This window comes from Mesoplodon densirostris, chromosome 4, assembly GCF_025265405.1.
Source record: "Mesoplodon densirostris isolate mMesDen1 chromosome 4, mMesDen1 primary haplotype, whole genome shotgun sequence".
Taxonomy (NCBI): Eukaryota; Metazoa; Chordata; class Mammalia; order Artiodactyla; family Ziphiidae; genus Mesoplodon; species Mesoplodon densirostris.
Window position 1 is genome coordinate 23,519,431 of NC_082664.1, and position 24,017 is coordinate 23,543,447.

A 24,017-nucleotide genomic window follows, 5' to 3' on the forward strand; every position below is an offset into this window, starting at 1 on the left:
GTATAGTATCATGTCATCTGTAAACAGTGACAGGTTGACTTCTTGTTTTCTGACTTGTATTCCTTTTTCTTCTCTGATTGCCGTGGCTAGGACTTCCAAAACTATGTTGAATACTAGCGGTGAGAGTGGACATCCTTGTCGTGTTCCTGATCTTAGAGGAAATGCTTTCAGTTTTTCACTGTTGAGAATGATGTTTGCTGTGGGTTTGTCGCATATGGCCTTTATTATGTTGAAGTAGGTTCCATCTATGCCCACTTTCTGGAGAGTTTTTATCATAAATGGGTGTTGAATTTTGTCAAAAGCTTTTTCTGCATCTATTGAGATGATCGTATGGTTTTTATTCTTCAATTTGTTAATATGGTGTATCAGATTGATTGATTTGCATATATTGAAGAATCTTTGCATCCCTGGAATAAATCCCACTTGATTATGGTGTATTATCCTTTTAATATGTTGTTAGATTCTGTTTGCTCGTATTTTGTTGAGGATTTTTGCATCTATATTCATGAGTGATATTGGTGTGTAATTTTCTTTACAGAAGAAATTGTAGTATCTTTGTAGTATCTTTGTCTGGTTTTGGTATCAGGGTGATGGTGGCCTTGTAGAATGAGTTGGGGAGTTTTCCTCCCTCTGCTGTATTTTGGAAGAGTTTGAGAAGGATAGGTATTAGCTCTTCTCTAAATGTTTGATACAATTCGCCTGTGAAAGCCATCTGGTCCTGGACTTTTGTTTGTTGGAATATTTTAATCACAGTCTTAATTTCAGTGCTTCTGATTGGTCTGTTTATATTTTCTGTTTCTTCCTGGTTCAGTCTCAGAAAGTTGTACTTTTCTAAGAACTTGTCCATTTCTTCCAGGTTGTCCATTTCTTTGTCATAGAGTTGCTTGTAGTAATCTCTCATGATCCTTTGTATTTCTTCAGTGTCAGTTGTTTCTTCTCCTTTTTCGTTTCTAATTCTGTTGATTTGAGTCTTCTCCCTTTTTTTCTTGATGAGTCTGGCTAATGGCTTATCAATTTTGTTTACCTTCTGAAAGAACCAGCTTTTAGTTTTATTGATCTTTACTATTGTTTTCTTTGTTTCTATTTCATTTATTTCTGATCTGATCTTTATGATTTCTTTCCTTCTGCTAACTTTGGGTTTTGTTTGTTCCTCTTTCTCTAGTTCCTTTAGGTGTAAGGTTAGAGAGTTTGTTTGAGATTTTTCTTGTTTCTTGAGGTAGGCTTGTATAGGTGTAAACTTCCCTCTTAGAACTGCTTTTGCTGCATCCCATAGGTTTTGGATTGTCATGTTTTCATTGTCATTTGTCTCTAGGTATTTTTTGATTTCCTCTCTGATTTCTTCAGTGATCTCTTGGTTATTTAGTAATGTAGTGTTTAGCCTCCATGTGTTTGTGTTTTTTATGTTTTTTCCCCTGTAATTGATTTCTACTCTCATAGCACTGTGGTCAGAAAAGATGCTTGATATGAGTTCAATTTTCTTAAATTTACTGAAGCTTGATTTGTGACCCAATATGTGATCTATCCTGGAGAATGTTCTGTGTGCACTTGAGAAGAAAGTGTAATCTGCTGTTTTTGGATGGAATGTCCTATAAATAGCAGTTAAATCTATCTAGTCTGTTGTGTCATTTAAAGCTTCTGTTTCTTTATTTATTTTCCTTTTGGATGATCTGTCCATTGGTGTAAGTCAGGTGTTAAAGTCCCCCACTATTGTGTTACTGTCGATTTCCTCTTTTACAGCTGTTAGCAGTTGCCTTATGTATTGAGGTGCTCCTATGTTGGGTGCATATATATTTATAATTGTTATATCTTCTTCTTGGATTGATTCCTTGATCATTATGTAGTGTCCTTCCCTGTCTCTTGTAACATTCTTTATTTTAAAATCTATTTTATCTGATGTGAGTATTGCTACTCCAGCTTTCTTTTGATTTCCATTTGCATGGAATATCGTTTTCCATCCCCTGTATGTGTCCCTAGATCTGAAGTGGGTCTCTTGTAGACAGCATATATATGGGTCTCGTTTTTTAATCTATTCAGCAAGCCTATGTCTTTTGGTTGGAGCATTTACTCCATTCATGTTTAAGGTAATTATCGATATGTAAGTTTTGTGACCATTTTTAAAATTGTTTTGTGTTTGTTTTTGTAAGTCCTTTTCTTCTCTTGTGTTGCCCACTTAGAGAAGTTCCTTTAGCATTTGTTGTAGAGCTGGTTTGGTGGTGCTGAATTCTCTTAGCTTTTGCTTGTCTGTAAAGCTTTTGATTTCTGCATCGAATCTCAATGATATCCTTGCCGGGTAGAGTAATCTTGGTTATAGGTTCTTCCCTTTCATCACTTTAAGTATATCTTGCCACTCCCTTCTGGCTTGTAGAGTTTCTGCTGAGAAATCAGCTGTTAACCTTATGGGAGTTCCCTTTTATGTTATTTGTTATTTTTCCCTTAGCGCTTTTAATAATTTTTCTTTGTCTTTAATTTTTGCCAATTCGATTACTATGTGTCTTGGCATGTTTCTCCTTCGGTTTATCCTGTATGGGACTCTGTGCGCTTCCTGGAGTTGCGTGGCTATTTCCTTTCCCATGTTAGGGAAGTTTTCGACTATAATCTCTTCAAATATTTTCTCGGGTCCTGTCTCTCTCTCTTCTCCTTCTGGGACCCCTATAATGTGAATGTTGTTGCATTTAATGTTGTCCCAGAGGCCTCTTAGGCTGTCTTCATTTCTTTTCATTCTTTTTTCTTTATGCTGTTCTGCAGCAGTGAATTCCACCATTCTGTCTTGCAGGTCACTTATCCGTTCTTCTGCCTCAGTTTTTCTGCTATTGATTCCTTCTAGTGTAGTTTTCATTTCAGTTATTGTATTGTTCATCTCTGTTTGTTTTTTCTTTAATTTTTCTAGGTCTTTGTTAAACATTTTTTGCATCTTCTCGATCTTTGCCTCCATTCTTTTTCCGAGGTCCTGGATCATCTTCACTATCATTATTCTGAATTCTTTTTCTGTAAGTTGCCTATCTCTACTTCATTTAGTTGTTTTTCTGGGGTTTTATCTTGTTCCTTCATTTGGTACATAGCCCTCTTCCTTTTCATCTTGTCTATCTTTCTGTGAATGTGGTGTTTGTTCCACAGGCCACAGGACTGTAGTTCTTCTTGCTTCTGCTGTCTGCCCTCTGGTGGATGAGGCTATCTCAAGAACTTTTACTTTTAACTTAGATTTTATAAATGATACTAATGCTAAACCTCAGGAAATGGATACAAGTGATACACAGTTTACCTTTGAACAACATGGGGTTTGGAGCTCTGGCCTTCCACACAGTTGAAAATTTGTGTATAACTTATAGTTGGCCCTTGGTATCTGAGGTTCCTCCTTCTCTGCAATTCCTCTGTATCTGTGGTTCTGTGTTCATGGATTCAACGAACCTTGGATCATGTAGTACTGTGGTATTTACTACTGAAAAAAATTCGCAGGTGAACAATGCAGTTCAAACCCATGTTGTTCAAGGGTCAACTGTATATGAACTTACATATTTATTTTATGGAGGTTCAGTTTTGTGAACATAATTCGCCAGTGAGTGAGGAGCTATGTAAATATTCAGTGCAATGCTTTCCTCCTGAGACGATCTGCCCTAACAAGAGAATTGTGAGAATTATTCCTGTTGGTTTTGTAAGGGTCAGGAGTCATGATGAGTCGCTTTTTTGACTACCTTTTCTTGAAATGTACATAATTTCACTGTTGTTTTCTTGACTCTTTATTCCAACTGTAAATTTATTTATTTTCTTATAATATGTGAAGGCCTCTCTCTGTGATGAGTTGAGCAGTGTTAGAGGATCAGCAATGGGGTGTGTGGTGTTTCGTAGAGAAGTAGCATCTACCTTTTCATATTCTCTTTGGGAATATCTTCATAAGCTTAGTTTACAGGTACCTTTTTTTTTGTGGTAACTCATTTAATTCTCTCAACACTCCTATTAGGTAGATACTATTATTATCCTCATTTACCAGCTAAAAATACTAAGGCACAGAATGGGTACTAGCTTGCCCACAGTCTCACAGTTAGTCAGTGACAGAGCCAAGGATAGGATATTATCCCAAAACTGAGCATCAGGATTCATTCACATCATTGAGTTGTGCTTGCCCACATTTTATTGATGATATGAATTTAATTTTTCTGAAAATTGGGATTTTGGATTCAAAGTTTGAAGGGTTATATAATTTACATTTATAAACTGGAAATTATCTTAACTGATTGAAAAATCAAAGCCCATTGTCACACAAGTCATTAATGTTACAGTTGGTGCAATGTCCAGAATGAGAGTTAGATGGAACAAATATAGAAACAGAATGGGAAGAAATCTGTTGCTGAGCTAGGATTGGCATTGAAGGCTTGCCAAAGTTGGCTGTTCTAGCTGCCACTTAAGGCAGTGTGGTGGATTCTACAGGTTGCCTACACCAGCCTTGGTTTCCCCCTTCTTCCTAAGTAACAACCACTGATTTTTTTTTTTTTTTAACAAGGCTTTCTTGTAGCCAGCCCAACCAATGAGCCATATTAAGTTGGAGAGTATGACTTAGGATCTTTGGTTTTAATGAACTTCATGACCTTAAGTAAGTGTCATCCTGCATTATTTCTCATGCTGTAAATTTCTTGGGAGGTCTGAGAACATTTGGTCCAAAGAGGACCTGTGGGGTTGGTTTTATATGAAAGTTGACTGGGAATATTTGGAACATATACTCCTGTGTTAAATAGTGCAGTTGATTAGCTTAATGTTTAGAACATTTCTAGAGCTGTGTGTTCCTATTCATGAGAGAACAGGTCTGTTTTTATGTTAATGCCATAAAAATGGAATGCCCTCAAGAAGGAATATTCAACATAATAAGTTAATACCTTCTGCAGTGGAAATTTGGGCTGCAGCTGATGAGGCTAAAGTAGGTTAATATTTGGTATAAAGAAAGGTACAGTTCTTTTGATTCAAATCAGCAGATTCATTAAGTACATTTTTAAGGTAAAGAGTGGTTAAAATATAGTAAAATCAAATTAGAGCTTAGAGGCTTGCATTAATAGGTAATTTTTCTTCTAATTAAGTACTCTGATTAAAATTTCCCTTTGGGAGTAATAGGACGTTACCATCTGGCATATATGAACTTTGGAAGAATTTGAATGTTAAATAATAAAGTCCAGGTTTTTTTCTTCTTTTCAATGGATTTCAGTTGTCATATATACATAGTGACAGCCCAGAAGCTTAATGTTAATGGTTTGGAGCCAGGCACAAGCCATTTGTAATAGCCCAGATCTGAAGGTACCCATCCCTTTCCTCTGGCTGAGTTCTACTAATTGTCCTAAAGGTGAGAACTGTTCCATCTTTTAACAACTTCAGTGCTAAGTAGTGAGAATCTATGGGTAAGAAATTATAATGGAACAACTGAATTCTGTTAGGACCTTTTTTTGTAAATATATTTCAGGTCTTAGGAATTAGGTTCTTAGAGTCTTATGTTTAAAATTTTATTGCCAAGTTTCTTGTGAAACTACTAGACAGGAGAATAATTTTTACAAAATTTTGCTTTGAGGCTAGTAGAAAAATGTAGACTTTGGAGTCAGACTTAAAATTGAATCCTGATTTTTTTCCACTAGAAACCATTTCAGTGACTTTGGGCAAGTTATCAAACCTTTCTGAACTTGAGTTTAATCATCTGAAAAATGAGCATAAGTATATATGCCTTATTATAACTAACATTTATTGAAGTAGTCACGCTGTTTTAGACACTTGCTAAACATTTATGTTCTTGTTACTTCTTTAATTCATCCAGTAATCCCTATCTTCAAGTATTTGCTATGTTCTTAATATAGATTAAGTACTTGGTACATTATAGGCACTCAGTATTCTTCCTTTCCTTTCCTTGAATTCATTGGGCCTAACTTCAGTTTCTTTTGTGTATTATTGTGACTATAAACAACATAATGTGTTGTAATGTTCACAGTGATAGGTGTATCTGATTGTTTTGACTTCAAAGTATATGCTAAATTAGACAGCATACATAATGCTGATTTTTTTGCCCTTATGTTCATGATTATATTGTCTGTCCACCCAGAATACAATAATGTACTATTAAGAGCACATTCCATTTTCCATGCATGCTCATTTAAAAAAAAAAAAAATTATTTATTTATTTAGCTGCACCGGGTCTTAGTTGAGGCATGCAGGATCTTTAGTTATGGCATGCTAACTCTTAGTTGCAGCATGTGGGATCTAGTTCTCTGACTAGGGATCGAACCCAGCCCCCCTGCATTGGGAGCTCAGAGTCTTAGCCACTGGACCACCAGGGAAGCCCCCATGTATGCTCATTTAATAACATTCAGAATATTATATGGAAATACTTTAAAAAATTTTAAAAATTGTTAGAATATGTTTGCTATATGGGCTTCGAATATATGAGATCTCATTTAAAAATAAAATAGTCACATAAATAAATATGTATCATTTGAAAGGGAATTTCTAAATTTCAGAAGTATTAGTATAGACTTATATTTCCATAAATCAGCCTATGGACAGAGGTTAGGGATAGCAGTCAGAGCTAATGATCTTTCTGGTAAATAAAAAATAAGATAGCAGCAACCATTTAAAAAATACATTTCAGCAACAGTTGGTGGGACCAGAAAAGTATGCAAACCATAAATTTGCACTCTAATTTTATAAAACTCCCCTCCTCCACCTCTTCCACCTCCTTTTTTGTCCTCCTCCTTCTCTTTGTTCTAGTTTTAATAGACTGTAAGGAACCAAAATAGAGCTGATAAAATGAACTCTACAACCAATCTATTCTGCAGTGTATTGCCAGATCAAGCTTGGCATTCTGTGGAGAAACGGGCAGTGAAGGAAAGTCAAGCAGAAAGCACTTAATCAATGTGCCTACGGTTGACATTATTACCCAGGACAAACTTTTTAAAATGACCTCTTTTCTGCCTCTACTCTTGCCCTGGATTTTGCCAAGTTGACCCCTAACATTTGTAAATCAAAGTACTTTAATTGTTTTTTTGTTTCTAATGTCAACATTATAGGTATATCTAAACTTATTACACAGTCTCCATAGTCACCAGTGTGTTTGCTGAATAGTGACTCTTTACTGTCAGGTGAAAACAAAACTAAATGGTTAGATGAAATATTCAGATGTTTCCAATTTCTGCTCAACTATGCAGCTAAGTGAATGCGGTTGCCTATACTTTGCATGCATTTCTGTATAACCTGTGTTGTGTTAGGGGATATATTTTCTTAGTATGAAAATAAGGGATACTTTGGAGTAAGAAAGTATCTGGAGAAACTAAATAGGATCTTTAATGGTTTCCAGAATTTAAGCTGACTTTGAATTGCAGCATTTAGAATTTTTATCAATGTTTTTGTTGGCTTTTTTTTTTAAAGTTGTGTTTTTCATTTGTTTGTCAGCTAATTATTTGAATATTTGGTAGCTACCATATTTAAGTGTGAGTAATCACTGTTCCTACTTTATTTTTATTATGGTCTCTTTGTGGAAGTAATGGTAGATATCTTTTAAGAATTTCCTAGTGACGAGTTTTAGTGTGATATATTTTTCTCTTTCTCACAGTGAGCTTAGTCAAGGATGTGATTAGTTTTGTTGACAATGTGAATATGTGAGATACACTGGTTATTAGTATCAGTCACTGTAAATTGACCAAGGAAGTTTACCCATGTGGTTCTTTACCTTTTTTCATCTCGTTTTATTGAAGTCAAATTTTACTGAATATGATTGATTTCTTAGCCATTTTTGATAGTGTGTGTGAAGTGGGTGCCTAGTTTCTTAGTTGTTTACAGTTACTTGGAAACCTTACCTTCCCAGAAACTGGTCAAGAAGCTTGCTATTAATGAATTTTGGAAAGTCAATATTTTTTTACTTAAACAAACAAACCAGAGTTCTGGTCCCAGACGAGGTGGAGTTTAGCATACTCTTCCACTGAATACAGCTATAAAACCTCTCCGAATGCATGGAGCAGCTATTTCAGGACTTTGAAAAGTGAAGACAGTTGGTCCTTGTTGCATGGTTTCGATGTGCATGAATTTCATTACCCCTATTTGGTCAAATAACAGCAGTCCCCAAACAACACAATTCACATTTCAGCTAACACAACAGTATACGAACGATGAGTAACTGCAAAAAGGACAAACTTTGCTGCTGGCTCTTCAGTCCACACATTATTGTATAAATAACAAATTGCTGCTTTTGAAGTCTGTTGCTGATGGGTCGCAGACAGTGAAAATTGCAGTTGTGATACCTCCTTGCCTCCCAGTGATAAACCTGGATGCTATTTTATAAGAATAAATAATAATAATAATAAAGGAATTGGTCAAAAAGGTGAAAGTGGGGCCTCCCTGGTGGCGCAAGTGGTTGAGAGTCCGCCTGCTGATGCAGGGGATACGGGTTCGTGCCCCGGTCTGGGAGGATCCCATATGCCGCGGAGCGGCTGGGCCCGTGAGCCATGGCCGCTGAGCCTGCGCGTCCGGAGCCTGCGCGTCCGGAGCCTGTGCTCCGCAACGGGAGAGGCCACAACAGTGAGAGGCCCGCATACCGCAAAAAAAAAAAAAAAAAAAAAAAAAAAAAGTGAAAGTGTGGCAAAGAAATGAAAAGTGATAATGCTGGAATGAAATTTGAATTATATTATGGAGGAGTTAGATGTGGGGTTAAAAAGAAATAGCTGATAGTGAGAATATTGATATTTTTGCTGTATAAGAGTCTGTAGATATACAACTAGAAGAATTCAGTGAAGTCATTTTTAGGGAATGACATTCTTCTAAAGAGCTTCTCCAGATTAAAACATCCCATTTCTTCATTTACTTTTGCTCTTATATTCATTGTCTGTAGTCATCACAGTAAAAACTACCATTTACTCAACAAACTAATCTTCCTTAGGCATTGCTCTAATTATTTTACATACATTATCTTATTTCATCCTCAAAATAACATATTAGGGTGTGAAAAATGTCAACAGGAACAGAAACAAAAGGAGTAGAACTGAAGAAAGTACTGCTAGGCTTTCCTCTGGTCCTTGTGAATCATGATGTTTTTTTTTTTTTTTTTTTTGCAATATGTGGGCCTCTCACTGTTGTGGCCTCTCCCGTTGTGGAGCACAGGCTCCGGGCACGCAGGCTCAGCGGCCATGGCTCACGGGACCAGCCGCTCTGTGGCATGTGGGATCTTCCCGGACCGGGGCACGAACCCGTGTCCCCTGCATTGGCAGGCGGACTCTCAACCACTGCGCCACCAGGGAAGGCCCAATCATGATGTTTTTAATGATCATACTTCTTATATGGAGTACCCATTGCTGCTTGGATGATCTCTTTTCATAGATTTGGTGTGCAGTATAGTCCGTTTTTCTGAGTTGTATGTATTTTTCGATTCTCTAAGCTTGACTTATATTTTGTCTCAAATCAGACTTTCAAATAGAGATGTCACAGGGCTTTCAGAGATCTCTATGAGGATTTTAAAATTTGCTATGTTAATGTTAATCTAAAAGCTTATACGGTTTAAAATTTTTTTAATTTATTTACTAGTTTCCAAAATAATGAGTTATTTCCCTAGCATTCTCTGCTGGTGACCAGTGACTATTTTTTTTCTCCTTGAGTATCATTAACTCACAGATTTATTCATATTTGAACTGCTTTATTCCATTGTAGTTAATATTTTTATCAATGCCCAAATTATTTCATCTTTGGCTATAGAGAGATTTCCCACTTGACTTCTATGTTTAAAAGCATGTCTTAACAATTTGGATAAACTACCTTGCAAACAAGTATTGCTATTCAATTTCAGTGCCCAAGTTTAATTTTATTCTTACTGGTATATTATAGTAATGCTTCATTTGTTTTAGTCTAATGTCAAATGAACAGAGATAAAAGAATAGACCTAATATGTAAATGGTACATTTATATCAAGTTGAGGTGAAAATATGTCATAACATGTTCCATGATGCTGGTTTTGCGGTAGTTTATATAGGGGAAAGTAGGGGAAACGGAATCAACACTTGGTATGTGGTGAGGTATTCATGATAAACTTAGAGACTGCACCATTGCAGTCAGTACCACAGTCTGTGTGGAACACTGATTTAGTTTCAGCAAAATAGCATTTTCCATCATAGTATTATAAATTAATATTAAATTGAATTTTATTAGTGTTGTTTTGTTTTTATGTAATTTCGAGTTTGGTTTGCTTTTGCACCTAATTAGAAGTTATAATCCTAAAGAGTTTAAAACAAATTTTATATCTTTTTATCTTTTGGTTTTTGTATTTTAGGAGTTATCAAATTGGTTTTGTACATCATGACTAGATTTTGTGCCATGTCTGTTGTATTATTGCTACTTTAAGTGTAGGTTCTAATTTTATTACATGTTTAGTTTTGTATCTTAGGTGGAGGATCTGTTTTTGCCATGATGTTTGTAGGAGTGATTAAAATAAATCTTTATCTCACTCATTTACCTTTTACAGTTCATTTTTTTGGTCTTTATGTATTAGCCTGTTCATCTGTTCAATGGCTTATGATATATCTTTTGAGAGTTTTAAAATGAGGTTGCCAAATAGTTTGTCTAACTTTTTATCTTATTTCTGAAATGATCGATTTTCCAACATCTGTTATTCCTCCTAGATTTTGGGGGTAATGTATCATTTCTGTTGTTCTGCAATATTTTCCCATATGTTCTATGGTGAGTTTTTTGTTGTTGTTAGCAGTGATATTGTGTGTGTGCATGTGTGTGTGAAAATTCATCTTCTTAATCAGCTTTTAGTTACAGCTCAGGATTTGTTAGCAAATAAGCCCACATAAAAAGGATGCTGGCAAGTTCTGCTTCTGGCATTGGTAGATAAGATTATTTTGGATCAACTCTCCCACTCAGATCAACTGGAAAGGTGAAAAAAATGTAAAAAACAATATTATGAAACCATCAGAGAACTACCAAGCCAGTGAGGAATTTTATAGTCAAAATCTGGCAAAACTAGAAGTCCAGAAGGAAGAGTCCTACATTTGGGACTCTTTTTCTGTCAAGGCAGTAGCTGATTTCAAAAGAGGTGGCTAAGAAGCAGATAAGATTAGAGCTATCTGTAGACTCAAAGAGGCTAGAGAGACCAAAATTGGAGTTCAGGAACCCTCCAGCCTTTGATTGAGACCCCAAAGGGTGATAGCCTAGGAAAAATGGTGAATTGAAAATAAGAGCAGTGATAAATTGAAAATTGACCAGTGCTGATGGGGACAGAAGCCCAGCTTTGAATCATCTCAGTTCTAATGAATTAAGGTACATTGGGTTTCCTAGTGACCCTAGCCTGACTTCCTCATAGAAGCAAACCCAAATCCCTTCTGAAGGAAGATGTCATCATCCAGAGCTTTAAATAACTCTACAGTTTTCATATACAATGTCTATCACATGATAAAAAAATACTCAGGCATAAGAAAATACAAGAGTTGACTGAAAACCAAGGGAAAAAACAGACAACAGAAACAAGTAGGAGATTATAAAATAACTATGATTAACCTGTTCAAGAAATTAAAAGATTGAGAATTTTGACAAAGAATTGAAAACTCTAAAAAAACCAAACAAAGAAAAAACAAAAATTACAGAAACTGAAAAATATAACTAAGATAAACAAACAAATAAATTAGAAAAAACCATCAGCAGATGGATTAAGTAACAGCTTGTATACAGTTGAAGAGAGAATTAATAAATTGAGAGATAGATCAGCGTAATATATCCAAAAAGAAGAACGGAGGAACAAAAGGATGAACAATACAGAAAAGAGCGTAAATGACCCATGGGATTTGGTAAAAAAGATAAAACTTAAATCCAACTGGATTTCCAGGAGAGGAAACAAAGAATGAAGCAGAAAGAATGAAGAGATGTGGCTGAAAATTTACAACACATGAAAGAGATTAAGCTACAGATTCCATGATCTCTATGGGTCAGAAATGGGATAACTACAAGTAAAGCTGTACATAGTCATATCATTGTAAAACCATTGACACTCAAAGTCAAAGAGAAAATCTTAAACAGAGCCAGAGCTGTAAGGGGCAAATTACCTTCAAAAAGAAGCAATAATTAGAAATGTGAGCTGACTTTACTTCCAAAAGGATAATCAACTTTACTTCAATTAAAAAAAAAAAAAAACTTTGAAAAAAAGGGATGCTGACATCAGGCTTAACTTGAAAGATGCAAATAATAAACACAGGAATAGTTAGTAGAGCTGGTTCTGTCACTAATTTGTGTGATCTAAAGTCATTTTACCTTTCTAGTCCTTTTTTTCATGTTACAGTTTGGATTTGAGCTTTTTAATTTTAACATTGTACAATTTTATTCTGACTCTTTGTCATAGATTACTGATATGCTATTTTGTGTTCACTGTGTAAGACCTCTTGACTACTTACATGTTAAACATAGTGTTTTATTTTACTTGTGTATAAATTACTCTCCAGGTAGACCTTAGTTCTCCCAGGCCTCACTGTATGTTTCCTGGATTGATAGTCTAGGTTCTACAGCTGGTGAACACTCAAGGCAGGATGGTATTGTACATATGCCAGTTTAGAGAAGCAGAAAAAAGAGGGTATGGAAATATTAGCTTTTTCTTTCTTTCTTTCTTTCTTTTTTCAGAAATGAGAGTGGTAATAGAGATAAATTGTTGAAATTCTAACTCTACTTCTTTTAATCCAGACTATTTTAACCTTGGTTCTCCAGAACAGCTAAGTCCAAACAACCAAAGTGAAAAAGGATTTGCTCATTTGTGACTCATATTCTGTTTCAGCTGTGCTCTTCCTTCAGTTGAAGCTACTCTCTTTCTGCACAGTTCCCCAAGGAAACCAACTTATTCCCTCCATAAGTGGTGTTCTACCTTTTAATTCTGGCTGAATTTAGGAAGCCTTCTCTTTTCAATCAATTGTTTTGTTTTGACATTCTCTTTAAAGAGTTATAGATGACTTGTTTTCTGGATCCATACATTATTTTTATTAATATTATTTTTTATTCATCCATGGCTAAAATGTCTAGACCAGAAGTTTCTCAGCAACTCAGGGTATGTGGATTTTCCTAAGTTTTACTCTTTGTTCCTTTGGGTTTTAGTTGAATCCTCTTTTCAGGTCGATAGTTCTGTACAGCTCTGGATGATATTCTCAGTATTAAGTGTGATTTTATTTATTGTAGCTCTTTAGGTCTTAAAAGATGTTGTCTTATATTCCCTGGTGGCTAACTCCCTAATAACCTGAAGAGAGCATTTGGACAGCTGTGATCCCAGTTTGTACTAACAGTTCAACATCTGACCACATGGTTTTCCAGAATTTGAAATCTTTGAATGAATGAAAGATACTCTGATACAGAATTGGGCAGTGCACTTTTTTTCCAAAGCATAAGTCACTGTGACAGCTGTTCATTTTCCTGTTTATTATAGATCTGAGGTTTCTGAAGGAATGTTTAGAAGGGAGGAAGGCCTTCTCTTTTTCAGATGTGTTGGCCTTGTTATGTTTCTAAGCATGGGTGGCACATCAATCTGATGCTAATAGAAAGATGGAATAGGTAGTGACAGATGCTATTTAAAACCAGATGTTAGAATTGGGTCTTAAAATATTTATGTTTACTATTTTTATATTTCTATTAACATAACTTAGTTCAAAATTTTCTCTGATATAAATTCTCTTTGGGAACCCAGATAGTTCATAAATAGCTTTAAAATCTCTAGGCTATTTGTATCTGGAAGTTTTTTAAAGAGAATAAATCTCCCTTCATTGTATCCTTTAATTTAGTTAAAAGAAAGCTTGGAGCAATCAATAGGCCAACTGAGGAGTCAACGGTTACTGAGAAACTCAGGAGGGAGAAGTATTTCTGTTACAAGTCTGAGTACAAGTGACCTCGATGGTGGCACTGTGACAGGTAAACTCTTCAGATGTTCTGAAAACCTTTTCTTTGTCTTAAAAATATTCCTGAAGTACATATTGAATACATGTAGTATTTAGACAAATATAACCCATACATAAAATCATACAAATAAGGTGTTAGAAGATGCAGTCAGGGTTTTAGAGTATTTTGAAGTATGTTCAACGGGACTTTGATATGCTGAGTCTGTTACTTTTTTCTTCTCAGGCTCTGTGAACCATGTAGAGCTTCACCCGACAGAACCTTATTTAATTGTCTGCCTCCAGTCAAAACACACACACAAATAGGGTTTACTGTGTGGTGTACTTTCTGGATTAGAAGTCTTGTCCTAGGTTCATAGTTTTTCAAAAGTCTCATTATGAAATATCCTGTGACACTTGTTAATAACAGGGGAATTTTATCCTTGGTGTGCAGCTCGATTTCAATGGCTACATAAAAGGTGATAACACTTAGTTTGCATATAATTATACTTTCCTGCAGCACTGAGGTTCATGTTTGAATAGAAGAGACTTAGAAAAGTCTGCAGTGAAGAGAGGCGATTTAGACAGAGTGAACATTAGTAGCTTGTGTTGTTAATATCATTATTGGTCATGATAATAATGATTAAAAATCACAATCAGCTATTTTTCTTTATGTAGTTTAATTTATACTGATTTTTAAACACCATTCAGATTTTAGATAATTTGTTATTTGAAAAATTCTGTTTTATTAGTATTATTTTAGGGAGTCATAAAAGTTATTTTTTTAAAGCAACTTACTATTTTTATGTAAGAGAAAATACTATATTGCTTCTTTGAAAAGTACAGCCAATTAGAATTTTTGATGTGTTCTAGTTCCAGGTTACTTCAGTTGTTCATTTTACCTGCTTTAAGAGCAAGATAAGTGCCAGTTTTGTGGAATTTTATGGCCACATCAAGATATTTGTTTGTGATTGTCTGTGGGAAATAATCCAGGTTGAGGGCACATGTATATATCCATGTCTTCTGTGTATTTCCTGAGTAAAATTTTAGATCGTTTCTTCTCATGTGGTGTTTTTAATCCTTTCCCTTTTCTTTCTTCTGTAAAGAGAGCCACCGTTTTCCACCTACCTCACCTCTGAAGGACTATGGGGATCAACAGGGTATTAAACGAAATAGGTCCAGAACTGGTGTCCGATTTGTTCGGGAGACTGATGACATGGGCCAGGTATTTTGTACCCATTCTGTAGTCTGGTTCCTTGCATTTCTATTTAAATCACTAACACTTGAATTTTATGGCTGTATTTTAACTGAGAGTTTGATCATCACTAACTTTGTAATGATTTTTTTTAAACCAAGTAAAGTATTTTATTTTCAATGTATTGATCATCATACATTTATTTTGAATTTTGTTATGGAGGATTATTATATTTTGTAGAACATTTAAGAGTGAGTTTAGCTGGACATGTTTTGTTTCCTTGCTCAGATGGCTCGCTCTTTTCCAAGCTCTGCTAAGTCAGCTAGTTTCTATTTTGCTAAGTTTAGTTTAGTATGAACAAGTTAGTCTTTGTGTGGTTAACCTATTGATTTTTCCATTAGTGTTTTTCTGATTGTTGAATCATTGATGGAGCCACTTTGTATTAAGCAGGAATTCTAGGCTTTTCCTATGTATTCACTAAAGCTTTTGAAGGTATTAGTTCTATAGCTATATTTCTTTTCATGCTTCTTTAAACTTCTATGCAAGAGCTGAAAAAAATTTTTTTTGTTATTGCTTTGGGTAGCTAAATTAATTAGATAAGGACTAGGAGATGTTGCAAACTTTGACATCTTTGTTTTGGTAGTTTTAAGATTGAGGACTCAGAGTTTGTTAGGATACTCATCTGTACCTTTCCCTTATTATAACATAAGATAAAGAGATAACAGAACCAAGTGCATTAGAAGACGCCTTGTAGAAACTTTTCCTTGACAGTGTTATTTTTTGGTAGGTGCAACTTGCTAGTGTGGATTATGTGATAAAACCTAGAGCAGAGAACAATATCCTAATATTACTTACTCTTTCATTTTATTTATTTAGTGCCTTTGTCCTGGGACAGTGCTTGTGCTTGGAAACAGTGATGAGCAAAAACCTTGCCTTTTCACGGAGCTTACAATTTAGAGGGGGAGCTAGATACTAATCAAAAAGTATGTAAATACACCCATAATTATGAGCCGAGATGCATGCTCTAATGGAAGGAAGCATAGGGCTATAGGAGTGTTTTATAGAGGGACCTGCCGCAGTTAGGGAAGGCTTCCCAAAGAAAGGCTGATTGAGCTGAGATCCGGAAGTTGAGTAAGAGTCATTTGAGGTAGAACAAATACCTTGGCAGGGAGGAAGATAGCACCTATGAGTAATTTAAAGAAGGCCATGTGGCTAAAGAAGTGTGAAACCCTGAGACCATGCACAGCCATGTAAGAAGGTGACAATTACATTGAAAAGATCACTCTGGCTCTAGTGTAGAAAATGGAGTCAGTGTGGGTAAACCAATTAGAAGGATATTGCTGTGTTCTGGGTGTGAGCTGATGGCCATTTGGATTAGGATAAATGGAGTTGTAGAGAAAGTGGTAGATTTAAAAACTATTTGTTGGATATGGGCTTCCCTGGTGGCGCAGTGGTTGAGAGTCCTCCTGCCGATGCCGGGGACACGGGTTCGTGCCCCGGTCTGGGAAGATCCCACATGCCGCGGAGCGGCTGGGCCCGTGAGCCATGGCCACTGAGCCTGCGCGTCCAGAGCCTGTGCTCCGCAACGGGAGAGGCCACAACAGTGAGAGGCCCGCGTACCACAAAAAAAAAAAAACAAAAAAAACTATTTGTTGGATAAAATGAAAGGTCTTGAAGATCAGATGACCATTTGGGGAGGGTGGGAATGAAGTGAAAAGGTGGTGTCAAAGATGAGACCTAGGATTCTGTTTTGCAAAACTGGAAAATCATCATGGTAAAACCTAAGTGAATGGTCTGTTGTTCATCTGCTGTATTACCTCCGCTCCTTTCTTTTTAATTGTTCTTCCTTGTTTTAGTCCATTTCTTACGACGACCTTTAGCTCCATATGACTGTGTACTTTCTTAATGCCCCAGTGCAGCATTTGTGATTCTGTTTACATATCTGTCTCCCATGACACTTGTTTCCCAGCACAGTTGCTGGCACTGGTTAGTTGCACAATGTGAATTTGTTGAAATGAATCAATTTGTTATTTCTGCAAGTCTGTATAACTTAGTTTTTTATTATAAATTATAGCCTACACATACATGTATAGCATACACATTTACATATTTACCATTAAAAGTACAACAATATGAAAAATCCATGTAACTACAACCCAGACCAAGAAATAGAGGTTTATTACACCCCAAACCTCTTTTACACTCCTCCTTTCCCCAAGGGCTATCAACTATTTTGACTTCTATGTTAATCATTCTCTTGATTTTTAAAAATATTTTTACTGCTTATATCTTGCTTAGTATTGCCTGCGTTAAACTTTATATAGATGGAATAATGCAGTGTGTATTTTGTAACTTTCCTTTTCCATTTAATGTTTTGTTTTTGGAGTGTAGGTAGGTTTGATCATTTCATTTTCACTGCTGTGTGATACTCCGCTGGAGGAATATATTGCCATTTATCTCCATTTCATTCTTAATGGACTTTGGTTTGTTTTTAGTGTTCTCATCATGAACAGTGCTGCTCCATACATTCTTGTTCATGGTTCCTCATGCATGTGGGCAAGGGTTTCTTGGCAGCATGGGTTGGCATGCTGAGGCATGTGGTCTAGTTGAATAAAGTTCTGTAACACAGCCATGCTCATTTGATTATGGCTACTTTTGTGCTATAATGGCAGAGTTGAGTAATTATGACACAGGCCATAGAACCTGAAAGCCTGAAATATATGCTGTTTTACTGTTTACAGAAAAGTTTCCAGACCTCTTTTCGAGAGTATCTATAAAGAGTGAAATACTGCACTATAGCGGATGTAATGGTTAATGTTACATATAGTTTTAAAAACTTTTCTTCGAGAGAAAACATTTTATTAGGTCTTGATAACATTATAAAATATGGGTGTTATTGCAAAGAGCAAGTTCTTATTCTTACCCTCAGTGAATCTTCATGGAAGAATTCAACAGAATCCTAAATGGATAACTTTGTTTTGCTTTTATTAGTTTCATGCTTTTCATCAGTCCCTCCGAGACCTCAGCAGTGAACAAGTTCGCCTTGGAGATGATTTCAACCGGGAACTTACCAGAAGAAGCCGGTAAAAGCTGAATATGATTTTTGTTGAGGGATGAATTATTAGAAGAATAAAATAGGTTCTATAATTGACATGTTTACATGAATTTCCAAAAAAAAATGTGCTATGTTTTTATACTAGTATTTTAAAGTATATTCATAGAACAGTTCAAAACCCTTTGAATTTACAATGTATCATGACTCAGTGTTAGACAAATTAATTTCATATTTTTAAGAACATTTTATTTCATGCTGACATTATGGAAAGATATGTTGCAAGACCTTAGTAAAGAGGTAGGTTTGCAAATACATTGGAGAGAGAGACCCATTGATCGATATTGGAGCAAATAAAAGCATAATGTGGAATTCATCAGTGGACATGAGCCATTGTAGAATCTGACATTTTATCTTTCAGTTGAAATCTTCAAAAGCTAGTTGTTTGTGTCTGCCCAGTTTTTGCAATTTTGTTAATTCTGGTTAGTCCCTAAGAGGTATCACTTTATTTAAGATTTCTTCACTGTCTTCATTTTCATCATCAGTGGTGACAGGTGACTTTCATTTAGAGACCATATTTTTCAAGGAACAAACATTTATACCATCTCAAAAGTCATAATCTATATATAGCAATGATTAGAGAACGAAAAAGGTGAATTGAAATTCGTTTACTAGGTTCATTTGCTAACTCGTACTCGAGCTAATGAAATCATTCCACATGATAGTTTTGTGTTGCTATAGCAAAAAGAGTCAAAGCTGTAAATGTTAAATCTGAATGTCAACTATAGTCTGCATAACTTATCTGCTTCTGTATGAGGAAGGCAGGAAATTTAGTAATAAGAATAAAAGACCTTACTGTTACCATTATTACTACTACCACCAATAAATATTATTGAACACTTATTTCATGTCAGGTAGAATTAGGTTTAATTCTTACAACAGTTCTAATGAAGTGGTAATTATTATTTTCCCCATTTTTTTGTTGTTGTGGAAACAGGGGCAGAGAGAGATGAAGTAACTGAGCTTGTTAGAGATCAAAGGAGGGATGTGCTGGAGTCAGAATTCAAATCTAGGCAGTAAGGCCCCAGAGTGTCTGCTCTTTACCACTTATAGTACACTGTGGTTCAAGATCATTTTGACATATAGCTGATATGAATAAGGCATTTAAATTCCTGAATTTTAAACTATATTATTGAGCTGTGTTATTAATCTTTTAAATGGCAAGTCAGTTAATTTAATACTTAGGTATTTATTTCTGACAAATTGATAAACTCAACAGAATGGCATTAATATTCTAATACAGTATGTTCTTGGAATGGCTTTATTACATAGCTTTTCCACATTTGAAGGAAGGGTATAAATTAAGCATTAGGAACATGAGTTTCAGGAAGTAGTTGTCCTGTAGGAAGATACAGGGGAAGTTGCAGGGATGGTTTAGTTGACTAGTTTAAATGGTCATTTGGACATGCAGTGGTGGACTGGGTCTTCTTATCCATGGGCTGGTACCATCTGCTAATAGTTTGTGTGACCTAGGGGCATGTGTAAGGCAGAGAAATTTTATTAAAGCCAAAATAAGAGTCAGTTTTCTTCTGAATCTTGGTGGCTTAACTTTGTGGATGAAGAAGATTTAGGATCCAGTTCTGCTTTACTTAGACCACAATTCTTAATTCATGTTTATAAAAATTCTGGGTAGGAAGTTGTTAGGTTTAACTTTCGACATGATTCAGAAAGGTTGATATTCTCATTTACTTACTAATTTTTAATTTTTTCATGACATTTATTGCAAAAGGTACAATAAATAATAAGAGTACACTTATTATTTATGATAAGTGTACACTTATTATTTATAAAAATAAGTGTACTTATTATAAGTAAACTTTTAGAAAGCAAACTTTTAGAAAGGATTATATAAAGTTAACTGAGAACTTACCTATTTTGGATGCCATATGAAAAATTGATTAGAGGAGGGCGAACTAGAAGACTGTTGCATTAGCATGAGAGATGATGGCTTGACCAGGATTATGGCAAGGGAGAGATGAACAGGGATGTTTCAAGTTTATTTTGAGATCAGAGAGCTAGGATTTGGCAATGGATTGGATATGAGGGGTAAGAGAGAATAAACCAAGGATGACTCTCAGATTTCTGACTTGAGTAACTGAATAGATGGTAAATCCACTTCCTGAAATATGGAGGACTGGTGGGGGTAGATGAGGCATAGAAATTAAGAGTTTGGCCTTGGATATGTTAGGCAGTGAGACATCCAAGTGGGAATGTAAAATACGCAGCCAGATATTTACTCTGGAACTCAAAGGAGAAGTCTCCATTAGAGAGATAAATTTAAGTGTGGTAAGCATATAGCAGTGGTATTTGGAACTATGGAAATGGATGATATCTAGAGAGAAACTGTAGGGAGAACATCAAGGACAGGGCTGAGTGCCCAGGAGTTCCAATATTTAGAAGTCATATAAAAAGAGGAGCTGGCTTGAGAAGAAAGAGCTAGTGAGGTATGGGAAATCCAGCAGCACATGGAACCACAAAAGCCAATAAAGAAGTACAAGTAAAGACTTTCTCAGAGATCTAAAGACTTAGAAAGTCTACCGTTTAAGATAACTTCTTTCTGAGGAAATTACTAGGGGCATATGAGTAAGATAAAATGGCAACCAAGAAAAAGGAAGATATAGGTTATAAGAAATAGTAAAACTAACCTGAGACTTCAGTGAAAGTAATTTCCAGCATAATAGCCATATAGCAGGCCCAGAAAGTAATCACTGAATTCGAGCAGGAAGTAAGTATCCTTTGAGAAGAATGTAGTCAAGAAGAATGGAGTAGATTCTTAGTAGATGATTCAGTAATAAGTGGGAGAAAAATATCAATGATGTGATAATAAGGCCCGTGTAAGGCCAAAAGGTAACGGAAAACTCTAGAAAAAAAAAAGCACAGGAAAGGTAGTGATCCAACTAGGAAGCTGACTAAAATGTGAGCATGATAGAATGTAAGCAAAAAGCATTATTTCTCTATGATGGAGTAATTCATAATGGGTATAAATGTATTAAGTTACACAGGTAACCAATAGAAGAACTGAAAATAGTAATAAATTTATCTGAAATTGAAGAGGAGTGTGAGTTAAATATTTCAAAACAGAGTTGAAAATATCTAGAGTTGAAAATGATGGAGGTAGCCAGCAAAAGAATTGAGAATGTATTAGTTGAGCATGGTTGCCAGCGGGGGTTGGAACCAGATAAGTGTGAGAGAGAAAGGGCTTTGCTTTTCTTTATACGTTTTCCTGTATGATTTGATTATTTATCATGTGTGTTATTAATTTGATGGGGAAAAGGTAATGGGAGATAAATGAGTGAGGACAGAGTTTGTACAGCACACTCAGATATAATTTGATTACGAATTCCTGGAGAGGATGTGAGATCATTGTCCTCCTTACTTCTTTCATTCTTCTTAATTTAAAATGGGAGATATTGCAGTGTGTTTGTTTATGAAGGTGATCTAGTATAGCATTGTTTCTCAAAGTGTAGTCCCCAGATTGTCAGTATCAGCATCACCTAGGAATTTGTAGGGATGTACATTCTTGGGCTCCATTGCATATCTACTGATAGATACTGTGTTTGCAACAAGTCCTCCAGGTGTTTCATAGGTTTGCTAACGTCTAAGAACAACTGCAGCAGAGTATTATGTAATAACATATTATGATGTTGTAAATTTCACGAATTATGTATATTTTCTCAAATAGCCAACTTAAAAATACTCTTTTTTTGTTATGTGCCTAGGTCCGATGCTGAAACAAAAAGGGCTTTGGAAGGACTGACTGAAAAACTTAATGAAACCCCAAAACAAGAAGTGGTGAGAACTCTTTATATATAGAAAGTTTTATTTCATACACAGGTGGTAGAGTGATTGAGCTGGTTGTAATCATAGTGAAGTTTACTAGATTTTAACTTTTTGGGTAGTATATGCCATTTTGTCTAAAAATATGTTCTTGCACCTCTTATAAAATATTCATGAATTTTAGGTATTTAAGTTTGAAATATTTATAGTGGTAGTATATTAGAGATAGAATTAATTTTTAGAGTTATGAATATTTGAAAGAGATTTTAAATTTTATTGACTCAGTGATATTGTGGTTTTTATTAAATGATATTTGAGAAATACAGAATTTTTTGGTAGTGACTCTGTAGCACTCCCCATTAAGTATTTTCAGGTCATCTCACAGAAGCGTGTAATCAGCGTTGCTGCAAAGAGATCCTTGCTCTCTGTTTTCTGTTTGACGTGGTGTTGATTGAAAAAAACCCCTAATTCTCGAGTTTTATTATCTCAAACTCAGATTGTTGACACTCATTATTAAGTGATTTCTTTTTATCAAATCACTATTGTTGATGGAATTAAAATAAAAAATGAAGTACATACATTGTCCATTTCTTTGCATCATCAGGTTGTTCTTTTTCTTTTTTTAGGAGAAAAATATCATTAGAAATTGTCACTAAACTGTTGCAAACTTATCCACTTCAGGAGCAATGTGTATTCATTCATTTACCACAAAAACGTTGATTTTGTAAGACAAGGGATAGTAGCAGAATTTTCTTAACTTGTTTTATTAAAATTGAGAGTTTCCTAATAAAAGCAAATAATTTTTCTCCAGTTGTAATTTTTCTACAGATGTTACTGTGTTTACAGTTTCTTACATAGATGTGCTGAGTTTATTTTGGAGTTTGAATTTATTGGCCACATATGCTAAGAGATGGATATGCTCTATTTTCAAAGAGATCAACTTATTTTCTCTTATTTTTAATTTAAAAAGTTTGGAGGTACAATGTACTTATAGAAAAGTACATGCATTATTATATATAGCTTGATGAATTATTACAAGGTGAGCACACCCATGAAACCACCACCCAGATCTAGAAATAGAACATTGCCAGTTCACAAGAAGCCTCCTATTCCCCCTCCCAATCACTAATTTCTCCTTTTCTGACCACTATTTTGACTTTTAAACCTATAGATTAATTTTGCCTGTTTTGAACTTTTTATATAAATGGAACCATGTAGGGCATTTTTTGTGTGTCTGACTTCTTTTGCTGATCATGATTGTGATATTTCTGGGTGATGTGTCATGTACTTGCAGTTTGTTCATTTTTTTATTGCTCCTTAGTATTGCATCGTATGGATATACTGCAATATTTTTTAACATTTTATGATAGGTATTTGAATTATTTCAAATTGTGGGCTATTACGCATAATCTACTGCTACCAATCTTATTGTTTTAGTGCACATGTTTGCATTTCTGTTGGTATGTAACATGGAGTGCAATTGTTAGGTGCCTTCCAATTTAGTAGATACTGATAAACAGGTGTCCAAAGTGGCTTCACTAATTTACACTCTTACTAGCAGCATATGAGAAATTGTGTTGCTTTTCAAAGACTTGGTATTATTAGTCTTTCATTAGTAGCCATTATGTTAGGTGCTTACAGTATCTCAGCATGGTTTTATTGGCATTTTCATGAATACTAATGATGATGAGCACCTTTTCATATGTTTGTCAGCTATTGGCTATTTTCTTTTTTGAAATGCCAGTTTGCTTCTTTTGCCCACTTTTTTTACTGGCTTGATTGTCTTTTTGTTATTGATTTGTGGGAGGTTTTTATATATTTAGTATACAAGCACTTTGTCAGTTATCCGTATTGCAAATATTGTCTCCTATTCTACAGCTGCTGCTTCTTATTTTTAAAACTCTCTTAATGGAACCTTTTGTTAAAATTTAATTTAGTTCATTTTCCATCTTTTCTTTTGTGGTTAGTGCTTTTTTGACCTATTTGAGAAATTGTTCCCCATCTTAAGGTCATCAAAATATTCCCTTATATAATCTTCTAGAAGGATAGTGTATTACCTTTCACATTAAGATCTAGTATGTACTTGGAA

General features: G+C 35.2%; 1 protein-coding gene across 3 annotated transcripts in view; it reads left to right on the top strand.

The window, feature by feature from the left end:
* The window catches only part of CEP128 (centrosomal protein 128), a 448,858-nt gene that overhangs the window by 29,004 nt on the left and 395,837 nt on the right, over positions 1–24,017 (top strand). For all 3 annotated transcript variants that reach the window (XM_060097969.1, XM_060097967.1, XM_060097968.1), the window contains 4 exons: positions 13,755–13,881; positions 14,951–15,069; positions 18,031–18,122; positions 21,871–21,943. In XM_060097969.1, the coding sequence (XP_059953952.1) occupies positions 13,755–13,881; positions 14,951–15,069; positions 18,031–18,122; positions 21,871–21,943 (411 nt within the window). The remainder of the gene's footprint in view (positions 1–13,754; positions 13,882–14,950; positions 15,070–18,030; positions 18,123–21,870; positions 21,944–24,017) is intronic.